The 15728-nt window shown below is 35.8% G+C and overlaps 1 protein-coding gene across 1 annotated transcript in view; it reads right to left on the minus strand.

Annotated features, from left to right (window-relative positions):
• Nucleotides 1-15728, minus strand: part of LOC132719389 (protein KRI1 homolog) — a 171878-nt gene that overhangs the window by 72249 nt on the left and 83901 nt on the right. Inside the window, exon 7 of the mRNA XM_060703150.1 lies at nucleotides 2373-2454. Coding sequence (XP_060559133.1) covers nucleotides 2373-2454 — 82 coding nt within the window. The remainder of the gene's footprint in view (nucleotides 1-2372; nucleotides 2455-15728) is intronic.

Here is a 15728-nt window from a genome sequence, read left to right on the forward strand (position 1 = left end):
TTGTCATAATGCATAGATCCCTGACCTTATAAATAATCTAATTCTTATTATCAGATTAGTGGTTAAATCTGTTGTTAATTTAATAAAAGATCAGAGTAGGAATATATCAATGCACGCGAGTCTAGTGAATTTGGTGGTGAAGGTCATATTTCACACATCCTAAATTTCATGACTACATCAAAGGACAATACAGTAAGACACTTTGTCAAAATCTAGGTCAGCTGAAATCAAAGTTCACTTTACATCTTAATCTCACAGTGCACAATTTTGGTTCAAATTTCATAGCTGTACATCAAAGGACAAGAAAGTAGGTCACATCATCAAAATCTAGGTCACCTGATATCAAAGTTCAATTTTACAACTAAAACTGTGCACATGGTCAAAATTTCATTGCTGTACATCAAAAGACAAGAAAGTAGGTCACTGTTCCCTTGGGCAAGGCAAAATTTTGGACCAAAGGGTTTAATTCAAAACAATCTTGATACAGGTCCACCAAACAACATTTCAAGTCAAATATCTAAGCTGTAGCTTTCTCCCATTCAGAAAACATTTGTTTTATTTTCTGCTTTTACTATGTGTACATAATGAGAATCACTGCTCCCGGGCAGAGCCAATTTTGACACCAGGGGAAAAATTTGAACACCTTTGGTAGAGGACCTATAGATGATATTATATAGCAAACATCAAAGCTCTATGTCTTGTACCTTCAGACAAAAATATTATTTGTTTTTTTACTATATGTACATAATGAAAATCAATGACCCCCGGGGCGGAACCAATTTTGACCCCATGGCTATAATTTGAACAATCTTGGTAAAGGTTCACTTCGCAAAGTCTCATGCCATATATTTAACCCCTAGCCTATGTCAATTCAAAGAAGAAGATTTTTCAATTCAGAGAAGAAAATTTTTCAAGTTTTTATTTTATACATATAAGGAAAACTATCGCCTCTGGAGCAGGGCAATTTTAACACTAGGGGCATAATTAAAACAACTTTTGTAGAGGACCCATAGATGATATTATATACCAAATATCAAAGCTCTAAGCCTTGTACCTTTAGACAAGAAGATTTTAGAATTTTTTACTATATGTACATAGTGAAAATCAATGTCCGTTGGGGATGGGGCCAATTTTGACCCCAGGGCTATAATTTGTAAAATCTTGCTAGAGGTTCACTACACAATGTTTCATGCAAAATATCTTAACTCTAGCATTTGTAAATGAAGAGAAGATGATTTTTTAAGCTATTACTATATATATATAAGGAAAACCTATGGCCCCCGGGGCGGGGCTAATTTTGACACTAGAGACAAAATTTGAACAACTTTGGTAGAGTACCTATAGATGATATCATTTAACAAATATTAAAGCTCTAAGACTTGAACCTTCAGATAATAAGATTTTTTGATTTTTTTAACATTATGTATATATTGAAAATCAATGACCTCCGGGGCGCGGGCAATTTTGACCCCAGAGCTATAATTTGAACAATCTTGCTAGAGGTTCACTTCTCAATGTTTCATGCAAAATATCTAACCTTTAGCATTTGTCAATTGCTATAAGAATTTTTTTAAAGTTTTACTATAAGTTTTTACTATGTACATATAAGGAAAACCAATGACCCCCGGGGCGGGGCAGATTTTGACCCCAGGGCTATAATTTGAACAATCTGGGTAGAGGTCTACCAGACAATGCCTTATGCAAAATATCTAAGCTCTAGGCCTTTTGGGTCTTTACAAGAAGGTATTTTAAGTTTTTACTATATGTACATAAAGTGAAAATCAATGACCCCCGGCGCAGGCTGATTTTGACCCCAGGGCTATAATTTGAACAATCTTGGTAAGGGTCTACCAGACAATGCCTTATGCAAGATATCTAAGCTCTAGGCCTTTTGGGTCTTTACAAGAAGGTATTTTAAGTTTTTACTATATGTACATATAATGAAAATCAATGACCCCCGGGGCGGGGCCGATTTTGACCCCAGGGCTATAATTTGAACAATCTTGGTAGAGGTCTACCAGACAATGACTTATGCAAAATATCTAAGCTCTAGGCCTTTTGGGTCTTTACAAGAAGATTTTTTTAATTTATTCTTATAATTCCTTTTGGTTGCCATGGCAACCAGATTTCTGCATGGAATGAAATTCTTTGAACAACTTTGAAAGCTCTTCACCCAAGGATCAATCCTGCAAAGTTTGGTTGAAAACCACTGTTTTTCACAAGAAGATTTTTTAAGTTCACTATATAATCTATAGAACAGATTTTTTAAGTTCACTATATAATCTATAGAACACACACACAAACACACAGGTGAATCGCTATATGCCACCGCATCGCAGATGCTGGGGTGGCATAAAAATCATAATATTTACCCATTTCTTCATCTGACACGTCAAACACAGGTTTAACATCCTCTCCTTCACCCTCACAATAGTACTCTTCATCAAAACATTGCTGAAATAAGGTAATCTCCATCATAATCAAAACAAGGCTGAAATAACTATCATCTACATAACATTGTGAAGGTAAGATTGGTATTGAGCAGTATTCTGTATGTTGTATAGATACAGTAAAAACTCCCTAAACCGGAAACTCTTGCATTCCGGAATCTTCTACAAAATTTTTTTCGCAGTCCCGATTCTTTTCCTTCTATTTCTTTCAACAAAAAAGCTTCTATAAACCAGAAACTCCAATTCCGAAAACCGGAACGATTTTGGTAGAATTTTGTTCAATTTCAATGTAAATATACCTCCTTAAACCTCAAAGGAAAATTCAAGTAGAGTGTCATCTAAAAAATCTTGTGTATTGTTTGGGACCAATAATGTAATGTGTATATCTTTCTGTCCCAGGTATTGTCAATCTTAATTGAATATTTCGCACCTTTACAAAACTTTTGTTGATCGATGACAGTGTGCCAATTAAATTTGAAAGGTGTGAAAATTACAATTGTTAGCATATGTTCGCTTTATTTTTTTTAGCTAAAGTTGTTTAGCTATGAATTCTACCAAGACGATAAGTATGGAACAATTAGCAGTTACCATAAAAAGTTCCAGATAATCATCGTTTTATCATTAAAACGAACTGATTTTCACCAAAAATTTCAAATGCTGTTGTTTCAAAACAAGTTTATTTTCAATTTCGATAGTTTCAAAACCAGATAAAATCGCTGAAAATAAAAGAAACAGTTTCCGATTGTTACATTTACTGTGGCATATAACGTACCACAACACCGCATTTGCAGTTTTGTCATTTTCTAAGAGTGATCTCCCTTCCTGAAAAAAAATATGAAAAATGACGTTGCAATGAGCGAAAAAAAAAAAACAGACAGCATTTGTTTTTGTAAAAAGACCAGAGAAAACAAATGAGGAAATCCCGAATGGAACTGAATAATTAAACAAGAGCTGTCAAGTAAGTGATGAATGCCCCCAAAAAGGTTTCTTAAGCATGCAGGTATTATGAAAAGAAAATAGAATGAAAGTAACTAATTGCTTAATATTGTTCTTGTGAAATGAAGTGCTATTTATATCAAACTTAACACCTTGAGACAAGGGTCTTGGATGCAACAAAACATCTTGATGTGGTAGACATTTATGCAAAGTTATTTTAAAATCCTTCAATGCATGACAATGTTACAATTTGGAAACTAATGTGTACCTTCATACTCTTCTTATGAGCATAAGTACCTTCAAACTATAAAAGTGTAACCTTGACCTTGGAGGTAGGAACATGGGTCTTACACACAACATGTCATCTGGATGCAGTAGACATTTGTGCCAAGTTTTTTTCGTTGCATGACAAAGTTATAGTCCTGACACAAATGTTGTGTGTACCTATTACCTCTAAATATGATAGCATGAACCTTCAAAATATAAGCGTGACCTTGACCTTTGAAAAGGAAAGTGGTTCTTGGACTTGACACAACATTGTCATGTGATAGGTATTTGTGCATAGTTATTTCAAAATCCCTCAATGCAGGACTAAGTTACAGTCTGGACATGATTGTTGTGTAAGTGGGGACAGACAGACAATCATGAGCCTTAGCCGCACACATCAGCTTGATGTGGTAGACATTTGCGCCAAGTTATTTTAAATTCCTTCCATGCATGACAAAGTTACAGTCCGGACATGACTGGTATCTTCAAACTCTCATATGGAGAATTAGAACTATCACTAAATGTGATTAATACCCCCGCAAGACTGCCTTGGAAATGAGGAAGTTACTAGTAACAGAATACCTTGCAAAAGAATTGAATTAGAGTTACGGTTGTGGGCAATTAAAGATAGTTGTGGTTCTTGTATGTTGCATTTCCTTTCAATGTGGTTGACCATTGATGAAGTATTATTGAATTACTCTGTAATAAGTCCTGAAAGAGTTAGGCTACTTGAGCACTGCACTTCCTCTCATTGCGCTTGACCATTGTATGAAGTTGCATTGAATTTTAAACATTAGTTTTTAAGTTATGCATCGGACAAGGAAAAGGAACAAAGGTCAATAACTCTACAAATACTGAAGTTGGAGTCATGGTTATTGTACACTGCACTTCCTCTCATTGGGCTTGACCATGGAAGTCATCCATAAGAAGTTAAGTTTTTACTACACACATATAATGAAAAACAATGATCTGCCCTTCCCCCACCCCCAGCAGGGCCAATTTTAACCCAAGGGCTTTTATTTGAACTTGGTAGACACCCATAAGAAGATGTTTCATGCTAAACATCTAAGCTGTAGCTCATTGGGTTTTTAAAAAGAGGATTTTTTTAAGTTTTTACTATTCAAAAATATTGATCTGCCCTTCCCCCACCCCCAGCAGGGCCAATTTTAACCCAAGGGCTTTTATTTGAACTTGGTAGACACCCATAAGAAGATGTTTCATGCTAAACATCTAAGCTGTAGCTCATTGGGTTTTTTAAAAGAAGATTTTTTAAGATTTTATAACCCTGATGAAGACTCGTGAGAGTCGAAACGTCGGTTATCATCATTAAATAAACCTTAAAACTTATCCTGTGTTGATTGTTTGTTCCACTTTCATTGTTTTTCTTGCATTCAAAAATAGTTAAAAACAATCACACCCCTGGGGCGGGGCCAGTTTTGACCCCAGGGCTTTTATTTGAACAAACTTTGTAGACACTTACTAGAACATGTTTCATGCTTAATATGATATCTAAAACCCCCGGGGAGGGGGGGGGGGCAATTTTCACCCTAGGGCTTTTATTTGAACAAACTTTGTAGACACTCGCTAGAAGATGTTTCATGCTAATATCTTAACTCTAGCCATTTAGGTTTTTTCAAAGAAGATTTTTTTAAGTTTTTGCTATACACATATATAAGAAAAATCAATGACCCATTAGAACATGTTTCATGCTAAATATCTTAGCTCTAGCTCTTTGAGTTCTTTAAAAGAAGATTTTTAAGTTTTTGCTATATGCATATAGGGAAAATCAATGACCCCCAGGGGAGGGGCCAATTTTGACCCCAGGGCTTTTATTTGAACAAACTTGGTAGACACTCATTAGAAGATGTTTCATGCTAAATATCTTAGCTCTAGATCTTTTGGTTCTTTAAAAGAAGATTTTTAAGTTTTTACTATATGCATATAGGAAAAATCAATGACCCCCTGGGGCGGGGCCAATTTTGACCACAAGGCTTTTATTTGAACAAGCTTTGTAGACACTCACTAGAAGATGTTTCATGCCAAATATCTAAGCTCTAGCTCTTTGGGTTTTTTAAAAGAAGATATTTAAAGTTTTTTCTTTCGGTTGCCATGACAACCAGAGTTCTGCATGGAATTTAATTCTTTGAACAATTTTTAAAGGTGACCACCAAAGGAACATTCCTGTGAAGTTTGGATGAAATTGGCTTAGTGGTTTATGAGGAGATGTCATTTAAAGTAAAAGTTTACGTACAGACGACGGACGGACGAAAAGCGATCGCAAAAGCTCACCCAGTCACTTTGTGACAGGTGAGCTAAAAAGCAATGGAAAAGTAACAAAGGGCAATAACTCTATAATTATTCTGGACAGTTATGGTTCTTGTGCACTGCACTTCCTCTTATTGTGCTTAACCATTGTATGAAGTTGTTTTGAATTCCAACCAGTACTTTTCAAGTTATGCTCCGGACAAGGAAAAGTAACAAAGGGCAATAACTCTGATATTAGTCAAGATGGAGTAATGGTTCTTGTGCACTGCACTTCCTCTCAATGTGCTTGACCATTGCATGAAGTTATATTGAATTCCAACTATAAGTCTTCAAGTTATGGTCCGGATAAAAGAAAGCAATTGAAAAGTTAGAAAGGGCAATAACTCTATAATTACTTTAGATAGAGTTATGGTTCTTGTGCACTGCACTTCCTCTCAATGTGATTAATCATTGTATAAAGTTGAATTGAATTCCAACCATTAGTCTTCAAGTTATGCTCCGGACAAATAAAGCAATGGAAAAGTAACAAAGGGCAATAACTCTGTAATTACTTTAGATAGAGTTATAGTTCTTGTGTTCTGCACTTCCTTTCAATGTGCTTGACCATTGCATGAAGTTATATTGAATTCCAACCAAAAGTCTTCAAGTTATGGTCCGGACAAAAGAAAGCAATGGAAAAGTAACAAAGGGCAATAACTCTATAATTACTTTAGATAGAGTTATGGTTCTTGTGCACTGCACTTTCCCTTATTGTGCTTGATCATTTGAATTCCAACCAGTACTTTTTAAGTTATGCTCCGGACAAGGAAAAGTAATCAAAGGGCAATAACTCTGTAATTAGTGAAGAAAGAGTTATGCTTCTTGTACACTGCACTTCCTCTCAATGTGCTTGACCATTGTATGAAGTTATATTGAATTCCAACCATTAGTCTTCAAGTTATGCTCCGGACAAGGAAAATGCAACGGAACGCTTGACCGACCAACTGAACAACCGACCAACCACTGAGTGACTCCTATATACCCCCCAAACTTCGTTTCAGAGGGTATAATAAGTACCTTCAAACTATAAGTGTGACCTTGACACAAATGTGTGTATCTATACACTCTAATTGTGATAAAGTCAACTTCAAAATGGCAATGTGAACTTGACCTTTGAGGTAGGTATTTTAGACGCGACACATCGTCTTGATGTGGAAGACATTTATGCCAAGTTATTCTACAATCCTTCGATAGTCCGGACACAAATGTGTGTACCTATAAACTCTTATTGTGATAATGTGAAACTTCAAAATGGTAGTGTGACCTTGACCTTTGAGGTAGGGACATAATTCTTAGAAGTGACACATCATCTTGATGTGGTTGACATTTATGCCTAGTTATTTTGAAATCGTTCAATGCATGACAACGTTACAGTCTAGACACGAATTTGTGTACCTATAAACTATTTTTGTGATACTGTGAAACTTCAAAATGTAAGTTTGACCTTGACCTTTGAGGTAGGGACGTGGTTCTTAGACCCAACACATCGTCTTGATGTGGTAGACATTTGTGCCTAGCTTTTTCAAAATCCCTCAATGTATGACAAAGTTACTGTCCGGACATGAATAAAGTGGGGACGCAGACAGACAGACGGTGCGATTTTAATTAGCCTCCGTTCAGGGACATGCAAATAAAATCATAATATTTATCCAACAAGGCAGTCTGAAGGACAGCTAAATCCCCTTCCGCAGTGAACATGAATGTGTACTTCTTTGCCTTTTACCAACCATGACCTTGATGTTGTGTCATGCATATCATAAGCACATAATCTCACGATGGTGGTTATTTATGCCAAGTTATTTAAAATCTTCCATAAAGTTAGAGAACTTATAACCTTGACCATGGGTGTAGCGACCTGGATGTTGAGCTTTGCAGATTGTGTCACGGTGGGGATCATTTGTGCCAAGTCATTTTAAAACCTTTGAATTATCAATAAGTTATAGAGCGGATATGATAGATGTTTTTTAGTGTGACCCTGACCTTCAGGGTTTTGACTTGATTATTGTGCTCTGCCAATGGTGTCATAATGGTGATTATGTCTGCCAAGTTATCTTAAAAACATTGCAGCGGTTTTAACAGGGTTCAAACAGAAATCTGTCAACTAACTTTAATTACTTTTCAAGGACTTTTTTAGGCCAATTTTTCATTTTCAAGGACAGTCCAACACGTTCCGCAATAGAGTTCTTGCAAACAATCCAAGTTTCAAGCAAAGATTTCTATCTAAAAGCAAATTGTACACTTCAGGAACCTTATCACAGTCATTTATCCTGCATTTTCCTTCAGGGTGTTTCCTCTATTACATGTATTGCTTCTCTAATTCTTAATGCACTTTCACTTTCTCCTATACATGTATACCATTTATTTCTATTATCTTCATGCATATCTGCCTGTACTCTGCAATGGACATTTCAAACATTGCTTTATATGATAACTGATGGATAATCTTGAAGCAACGTGAGCAAGAATTTACATTTTTTCCATTCTTAGACATTTCTAACCATAATTTTCAAAGTTTACTTTTTGTTTATACTCTTGAAAACCAATAATGCAAAAAGTAATGACGTTGTACACATCACATGTATACCTTTACCAATGACGTAGAACACATTTTCTGTTCATTTTGTACTCATAAACATTCATAACATAAATAAGTATGAGTAAATGAAAATTTTCGGCAAAGTTTTCCTTTCCATTTTGAACAACTAGTGCTTCATGCCACGGATGCCCCCGCATGCAGCCAAAATTTCAGATGTTATAATATTTAGTTCCAAATTTGTACAAATTATTTTTTTTTATTTTAAGTTTAAAGCCCTTAAAACTTTTCAATGTTAACACAAACCATTTTTATACAATGTTGAAGGCACTGAAATTATTCAGTCTTAACCTTTTGTAAATTGCATATTGCATATTTGTAGCCAAAATAATGGCTACATACATTTCCACAAAATTATGAGTGCTGAAACTGAAAATTCAAAATTTTTCCAACAGTCAGGAAAGATTAGTTTGTCCAAAATCATTGAACCACGACCAACTTCACACTTAACCTTTTACCCCATGAGCATTTTGCGAAAAATGGCCGTTTTTATTGAAAAGCCTCCTGTAACAAGTTCAAACTGCTATGAAACTATGAAAAATACTTCAATACTAATGAAACTTGGCACAAATGTTGTCTACACCATAGCCTCTGTAACAGCATGCTCAATGGTAAATTTCCTGTTACCATGGCAACGGGGGGACGTCTCAAAATTGCCAAAAATCACTATTTTGCATTGTTTTTTTCCATCAAAACTGATTTCAAAGTGTGACAACTTCTCAATGAATTGGGAGAGAGTAAAAGGCTTTTCAGCGTCCGTTACTAGTGACCCTAAGATCGACCTGAGGCCATTTTTAGCCTGTCACATGTCCAAAATTTTCTTGGCGATGAGGGGGACTCCGCCCCCCTTCAAACCCCCCAAACAGAAGGGGGCACATCCCCCTTCTGGCAACCCGTTGATGATATATTTGGATGGGGGACGGCGCCGAAAAAGCGGTCACTTTTTTTAACAACATTTCTCAAACGGAAAACAGTGTTTGGGACCAAAATAGGGCATTTTTTCACTGTTTGAGGCCTCAAAAAAGGGAGTGGGTGAGGGGGGGGCAAAAAGCCGTCGAAACACGCTTATATAAGGGAAAAGGTTAAATTGCTTATTCCTAAGATGTATCTATCTGGTAAACTTGAGCTGAATGTGCACAACCATTGGGGAGATAATGAACGGAAACTTAAAATTTCTGATTTTTTTTCAAAGTTCAAGAGGGATAACTCTGACAGCTATCTTGAAACCATGACCAAATTGACCAATGCATTCTTATGACATATCCATATCTTTAATTTGAGTTGAATATGTACAACTGTTGGGGAGATAATGAATGGGAACTGAAAAATTTTTTTTTTTCCAAAGTTAAAGAGGCATAACTTTGCCAAAAATCATCAAACCATGACAAAATTCAAACTTGACCTGCGCATTTCTTTGACGTATCCATATGTCAAATTTGAGTTGAATGTGTAATACCCTAGAGGAGATAATGAACGGAAACTGAAAATTTCATATTATTTTCAAAGTGAAAGGGACATAACTCTTGCCAAAAAATCATCGAACCATGACCAAATTCCAACTTAACCTGCACATTCCTAAATTGACATATCCATGTCAAATTTGAGTTGAATATGTAACACTGTTGGGGAGATAATGAACAGAAACTGTAAATTTCATATTATTTTCAAAGAGAAAGGGGCATTACTCTGCCAAAAATCATTGAACCATGACCAAATTCGAACTTGGCCTGCACATTCCATTGACATTTCCATATGTCAAATTTGAGTTGAATTTGTAATACTGTTGGGGAGATAATAAACGGAAACTGAAAATTTCATATTACATGTATTTTCAAAGTGAAAGGGGCATGACTCTGCCAAATATCATTGAACCATGACCAAATTCAAACTTGACCTGCGTATTCCTTTGATGTATCCATATGTTAAGTTTGAGTTGAATGTGTTGTACCGTTGGGGAGATGATTAACGGAAACTGAAAATTTCATATTATTTTCAAAGTAAATGGGCATAACTCTGCCAAAAATCATCAAACCATGACCAAATTCAAACTTGACCTGTATTTTTTCATGACTTTATCCATATGTCAAGTTTAAGTTGAATGTGTTGTACTGTTGGGGAGATAATGAACGGAAACTGAAAATTTCATATTATTTTCAAAGTAAAAGGGGCATAACTCTGCCAAAAATCAACGAATCATGACAAAATTCGAACTTGACCTGTATTTTCTCATGACATATCCATATGTCAAGTTTAAGTTGAATGTTGTTGTACCGTTGGGGAGATAATGAACGGAAACTGAAAATTTCATATTATTTTCAAAGTAAAAGGGGCATAACTCTGCCAAAAATCATTGAACCATGACCAAATTCGAACTTGACCTGTATTTTCTCATGGCATATCCATATGTCAAATTTGAGTTGAATGTGTGCAACCGTTACTAAGATAATGAACGGAAACGGATGATGAGGTACTGATAAATGGCGGAAGGGCGGAACAGGGTAACACTATATGCCCCGGCCATTATATGGCGGGGGCATAAAAATGGTTTAAATTTCCTTATTAATTGATGATCATTTTTATTTTTACGACAATCAGAGATTTTCAAGGATTTTTTTTCAAAATCAAGCCCTTTTTTAGCACTTTTTCAACGACACCCTCAATTCAAGCACTTTTCAAGACAGAGATTGTTTTCAAGCACTTTTCAAGACCTGTGCGAACCCTGTTAAATGTTATGGACAGACACGATATGTAGACTTTCTAACATTTGACCTGTCAGTGTGACCTTGACCTTGGGGGTAGCAATTTAATTATTGCGCTCTGTACATCGTCTCATAATGGTGATCACCTGTGCCAAGCTATTTAAACAAGAACCGGTTGAACCAGGTGATGCTCCCAAGAAGGTTTTGGACACAGAAAAGTATAACAAGAGGGCCATGATGGCCCTGAAGTCGCCTCATCTGTATACAGTGCCCCCTCTCTGCCTCCACCCCCCCCCCCCCCCCCCCCGGCAGGGCCGATTTTAACCCAAGGGCTTTTATTTTGAACAAACTTGGTAGACACCCATAAGAAGATGTTTCATGCTAAACATCTAAGCCTCTAGCTCATTGGGTTTCTTAAAAGAAGATTTTTTAAGTTTTTACTATACACATATAGTTAATAAATGACACCTCTGGGGCGGGGCCAGTTTTGACCCCAGGGCTTTTATTTGAACAAACTTTATAGACACTAACTAGAATATGTTTCATGCTTAATATCTAAACTCTAGCTATTTGAGTTTTTTCAAAGAAGATTTTTAAGTTTTTGCTATACACATACATGTATAAGGAAAATCAATGACCCCCAGGACGGGGCCAATTTTGACCCCAGGGCTCTTATTTGAACATACTTGGTAGACACCCATTAGAACATGTTTCATGCTAAATATCTTAGCTCTAGCTCTTTGAGTTCTTTAAAAGAAGATTTTTTAAGTTTTTACTATATGCATATAAGGAAAACCAATGACCCCCTGGGGCGGGGCCAATTTTGACCCCAGGGCTTTCATTTGAACAAACTTGGTAGACACTCATTAGAAGATGTTTCATGCTAAATATCTTAGCTCTAGCTCTTTGGGTTCTTTAAAAGAAGATTTTTTAAGTTTTTACTATATGCATATAGGGAAAATCAATGACCCCCTGGGGCGGGGCCAATTTTGACTCTAGGGCTTTTATTTGAACAAACTTGGTAGACACTCACTAGAAAATGTTTCATGCCAAATATCTAAGCTCTAGCTCATTGGGTTTCTTAAAAGAAGATTTTTTAAAGTTTTTACTTTACACATATAGTTAATAAATGACACCCCTGGGGCGGGGCCAATTTTGACCCCAGGGCTTTTATTTGAACATTCTTGGTAGACACCCATTAGAACATTTTTCATGCTAAATATCTTAGCTCTAGCTCTTGGAGTTCTTTAAAAGATTTTTTAAGTTTTTACTATATGCATATAGGGAAAATCAATGACCCCCTGGGGCGGGGCCAATTTTGACCCCAGGGCTCTTATTTGAACATACTTGGTAGACACCCATTAGAACATGTTTCATGCTAAATATCTTAGCTCTAGCTCTTTGAGTTCTTAAAAAGAAGATTTTTTAAGTTTTTACTATATGCATATAAGGAAAACCAATGACCCCCTGGGGCGGGGCCAATTTTGACCCCAGGGCTTTCATTTGAACAAACTTGGTAGACACTCATTAGAAGATGTTTCATGCTAAATATCTTAGCTCTAGCTCTTTGGGTTCTTTAAAAGAAGATTTTTTTAAGTTTTTACTATATGCATATAGGGAAAATCAATGACCCCCTGGGGCGGGGCCAATTTTGACCCTAGGGCTTTTATTTGAACGACCTTGGTAGACACTCATTAGAAGATGTTTCATGCCAAATATCTAAGCTCTAGCTCTTACGTTTTTTTAAAAGAAGATTTTTAAAGTTTTTTCTTTCGGTTGCCATGGCAACCAGAGTTCTGCATGGAATTAAATTCTTTGAACAATTTTTAAAGGTGACCACCAAAGGAACATTCCTGTGAAGTTTGGATGAAATTGGCCTAGTGGTTTATGAGGAGATGTCATTTAAAGTAAAATTTTACGGACGGACGGACTGACGGACGAAAAGCGATCACAAAAGCTCACCCTGTCACTTTGTGACAGGTGAGCTAAAAACAAGAGCCCGGTTTGAGCCGGGTGATGCTCCCCAAATAGGTTTTGGACACAGAAAAATACACCTCTTGTAGTTTCAGAGTAATGTCCCTGGAAAAAGTTCAAAGTGCAATAATTCCAAAATTAGGCAAGGCATAGTTACTTTTCTTTGCACTGCACTTCTAATCAATGTGATCTATCAACCTTCAAAGTTTCTTGATGATATCTCTTATGATTTCCGAGTTATGTCCCGGACAACTTCAAAAAGTAAAAATAAACAAAGGGCAATAACTCCAGAATTAGGCAAGGCAGAGTTATGATTCTTGTGCACTGCACATCTACCCATTGAGATATATCTACCTACAAAGTTTCATGTTGATATCTCTTATAGTTTTACAGCTATGTCCTGGACAAGATTTTTCTAAAAGGGGAGATAATTCAAAAATGAGGCTTAACAGAGGTATGGTTCTTTTGCACTGCACCTCTACTCAATGAGATCTATCTACCTACAATGTTTCATCTTGATATCTCTTACAGTTTTAGAGTTATGCTCCGGACAAAGTTAAAATTTTTCGGGGAGCATAAAAATGAACAAAGGGCAAAAACTCCAAAATTAGGCAGAGTTATGGTTTTTTGCACTGCACTTCTATTCAATGAGATCTATCTATCTATAAAGTTTCGTGATGATATCTCTTATACTTTCAGAGTTATGTCCCGGGTAAAATTCAAAGTGTAACTAGAAATCTGTCCATAGGACACAGGTGCCCCCATACTCCATCCATATGTCAATCTTATGTCTCTAGGTCAAATTTTTTTTTTGGCTACATGTGCCCAAGTTGAAAACTAAAAATCTTTTATTAAGTAAAAGACAAATACTGAATAAATCCACAAGAAAATCTCAAGGTGCATAAGTACACATCCTGACCAAAATTCTTGTAAGGTTTCATGACTCTAGGTCAAATATTTTTTTCATTACGTGCGACATTAGTTGAAAATTGGAAATTTTTACTAATTCAAGGGCAATAACTCTAAAAATACTAAATATATCCTCACAAAAATACCCAGGTGCACAACTACACATGCTGATCAAAATTCTTGCTAGGTTTCATGACTCTAGGTCAAATACTTTTTTAGTTACGCGAGACACAAGTTGAAAATTGGAAATTTTTACTAATTCAAGGGCAACAAGAGCCATGTCAACATGGCCATCCCCCGCCGAATGTGTTTGCTCATTGGAAGAATGTATATGTAGTAGAGCAGAATAATTCCATTTTAAGAGGTCTTTTGGTAATGAAAACTGATGGCTATAGTGATTACAGATTTGAAACCTATGTGAATACTGTTGGCTGAAAATAACAAAGGGCAATAACTGAACAAGCAATTATCATAGTATTGCAAGCAATCCATAAGTCCCCTACCGGTTAGAACCCCATCAACATTCTGAAGAGCCATTGGCCATTCACTAACGTTTCAACTTTTCTATATTTTAAGTAAATTTGTTGGAAAAGTTCTTTAAAAGTGATCACAGGAAACAGTTTTTATGAACAGACAGACAGACGGACTGAAGGACACTCTAAAGTTAATATTTGAAACATCCCTGTTACCAAAATATAACATTTTTAAAAGCAAAATTCTTTAAGAGGAGATAACTCTTGAATTAAAGATGCAATTTCATAAAAAAAATTCAGCTCTTTTTTACTAATCACAAATAATGTTATATTTGCCATGTTTTAAGCCTATTTGTTGCCAAGGCAACCAATATTTTTTCAAAATAGGGAGAACAGATAAGACATGCATAATCTCAAGACTGCCATCTACCCATATGTCAAGTTTCATAAAAATATTTCCAGTACTTTTTGAGTTATCACTGGATTCAGTGTACATGTATGTGTAAAATTTGCCATATTTTCAGTCTATGTGTTGCCATAGCAACCAGAATTTTCAACATAGGAAGAAAAGAAAAAGACGTGCAGTGATGCAATTTCATAAAAAAAATTCAGCTCTTTTTTACTAATCACAAATAATGTTATATTTGCCATGTTTTAAGCCTTTTTGTTGCCAAGGCAACCAATATTTTTTCAAAATAGGGAGAACAGATAAGACATGCATAATCTCAAGACTGCCATCTACCCATATGTCAAGTTTCATAAAATTATTTCCAGTACTTTTTGAGTTATCACTGGATTCAGTGTACATGTATGTGTAAAATTTGCCATATTTTCAGTCTATGTGTTGCCATAGCAACCAGAATTTTCAACATAGGAAGAAAAGAAAAAGACATGCAGTATCTCCAGACTGCCATCTACCCATATTTCAAGTTTCATAAAAATATTTCTATTACTTTTTGCGTTAACACAGAATCCAGTTTATGTGTAAAATTTGCCATATTTTCAGTCTATTTGTTGCCATAGCAACCAGAATTTTCAACATAGGAAGAAAAGAAAAAGACGTGCATAATCTCCATACTGCCATCTATCAATATATCAAGTTTCATAAAAATATTTTCAGTAC

The sequence above is a fragment of the Ruditapes philippinarum genome, unplaced genomic scaffold (genome assembly GCF_026571515.1).
Source record: "Ruditapes philippinarum isolate M1 unplaced genomic scaffold, ASM2657151v2 ctg1489_1_1_1_1, whole genome shotgun sequence".
Classification (NCBI taxonomy): Eukaryota; Metazoa; Mollusca; class Bivalvia; order Venerida; family Veneridae; genus Ruditapes; species Ruditapes philippinarum.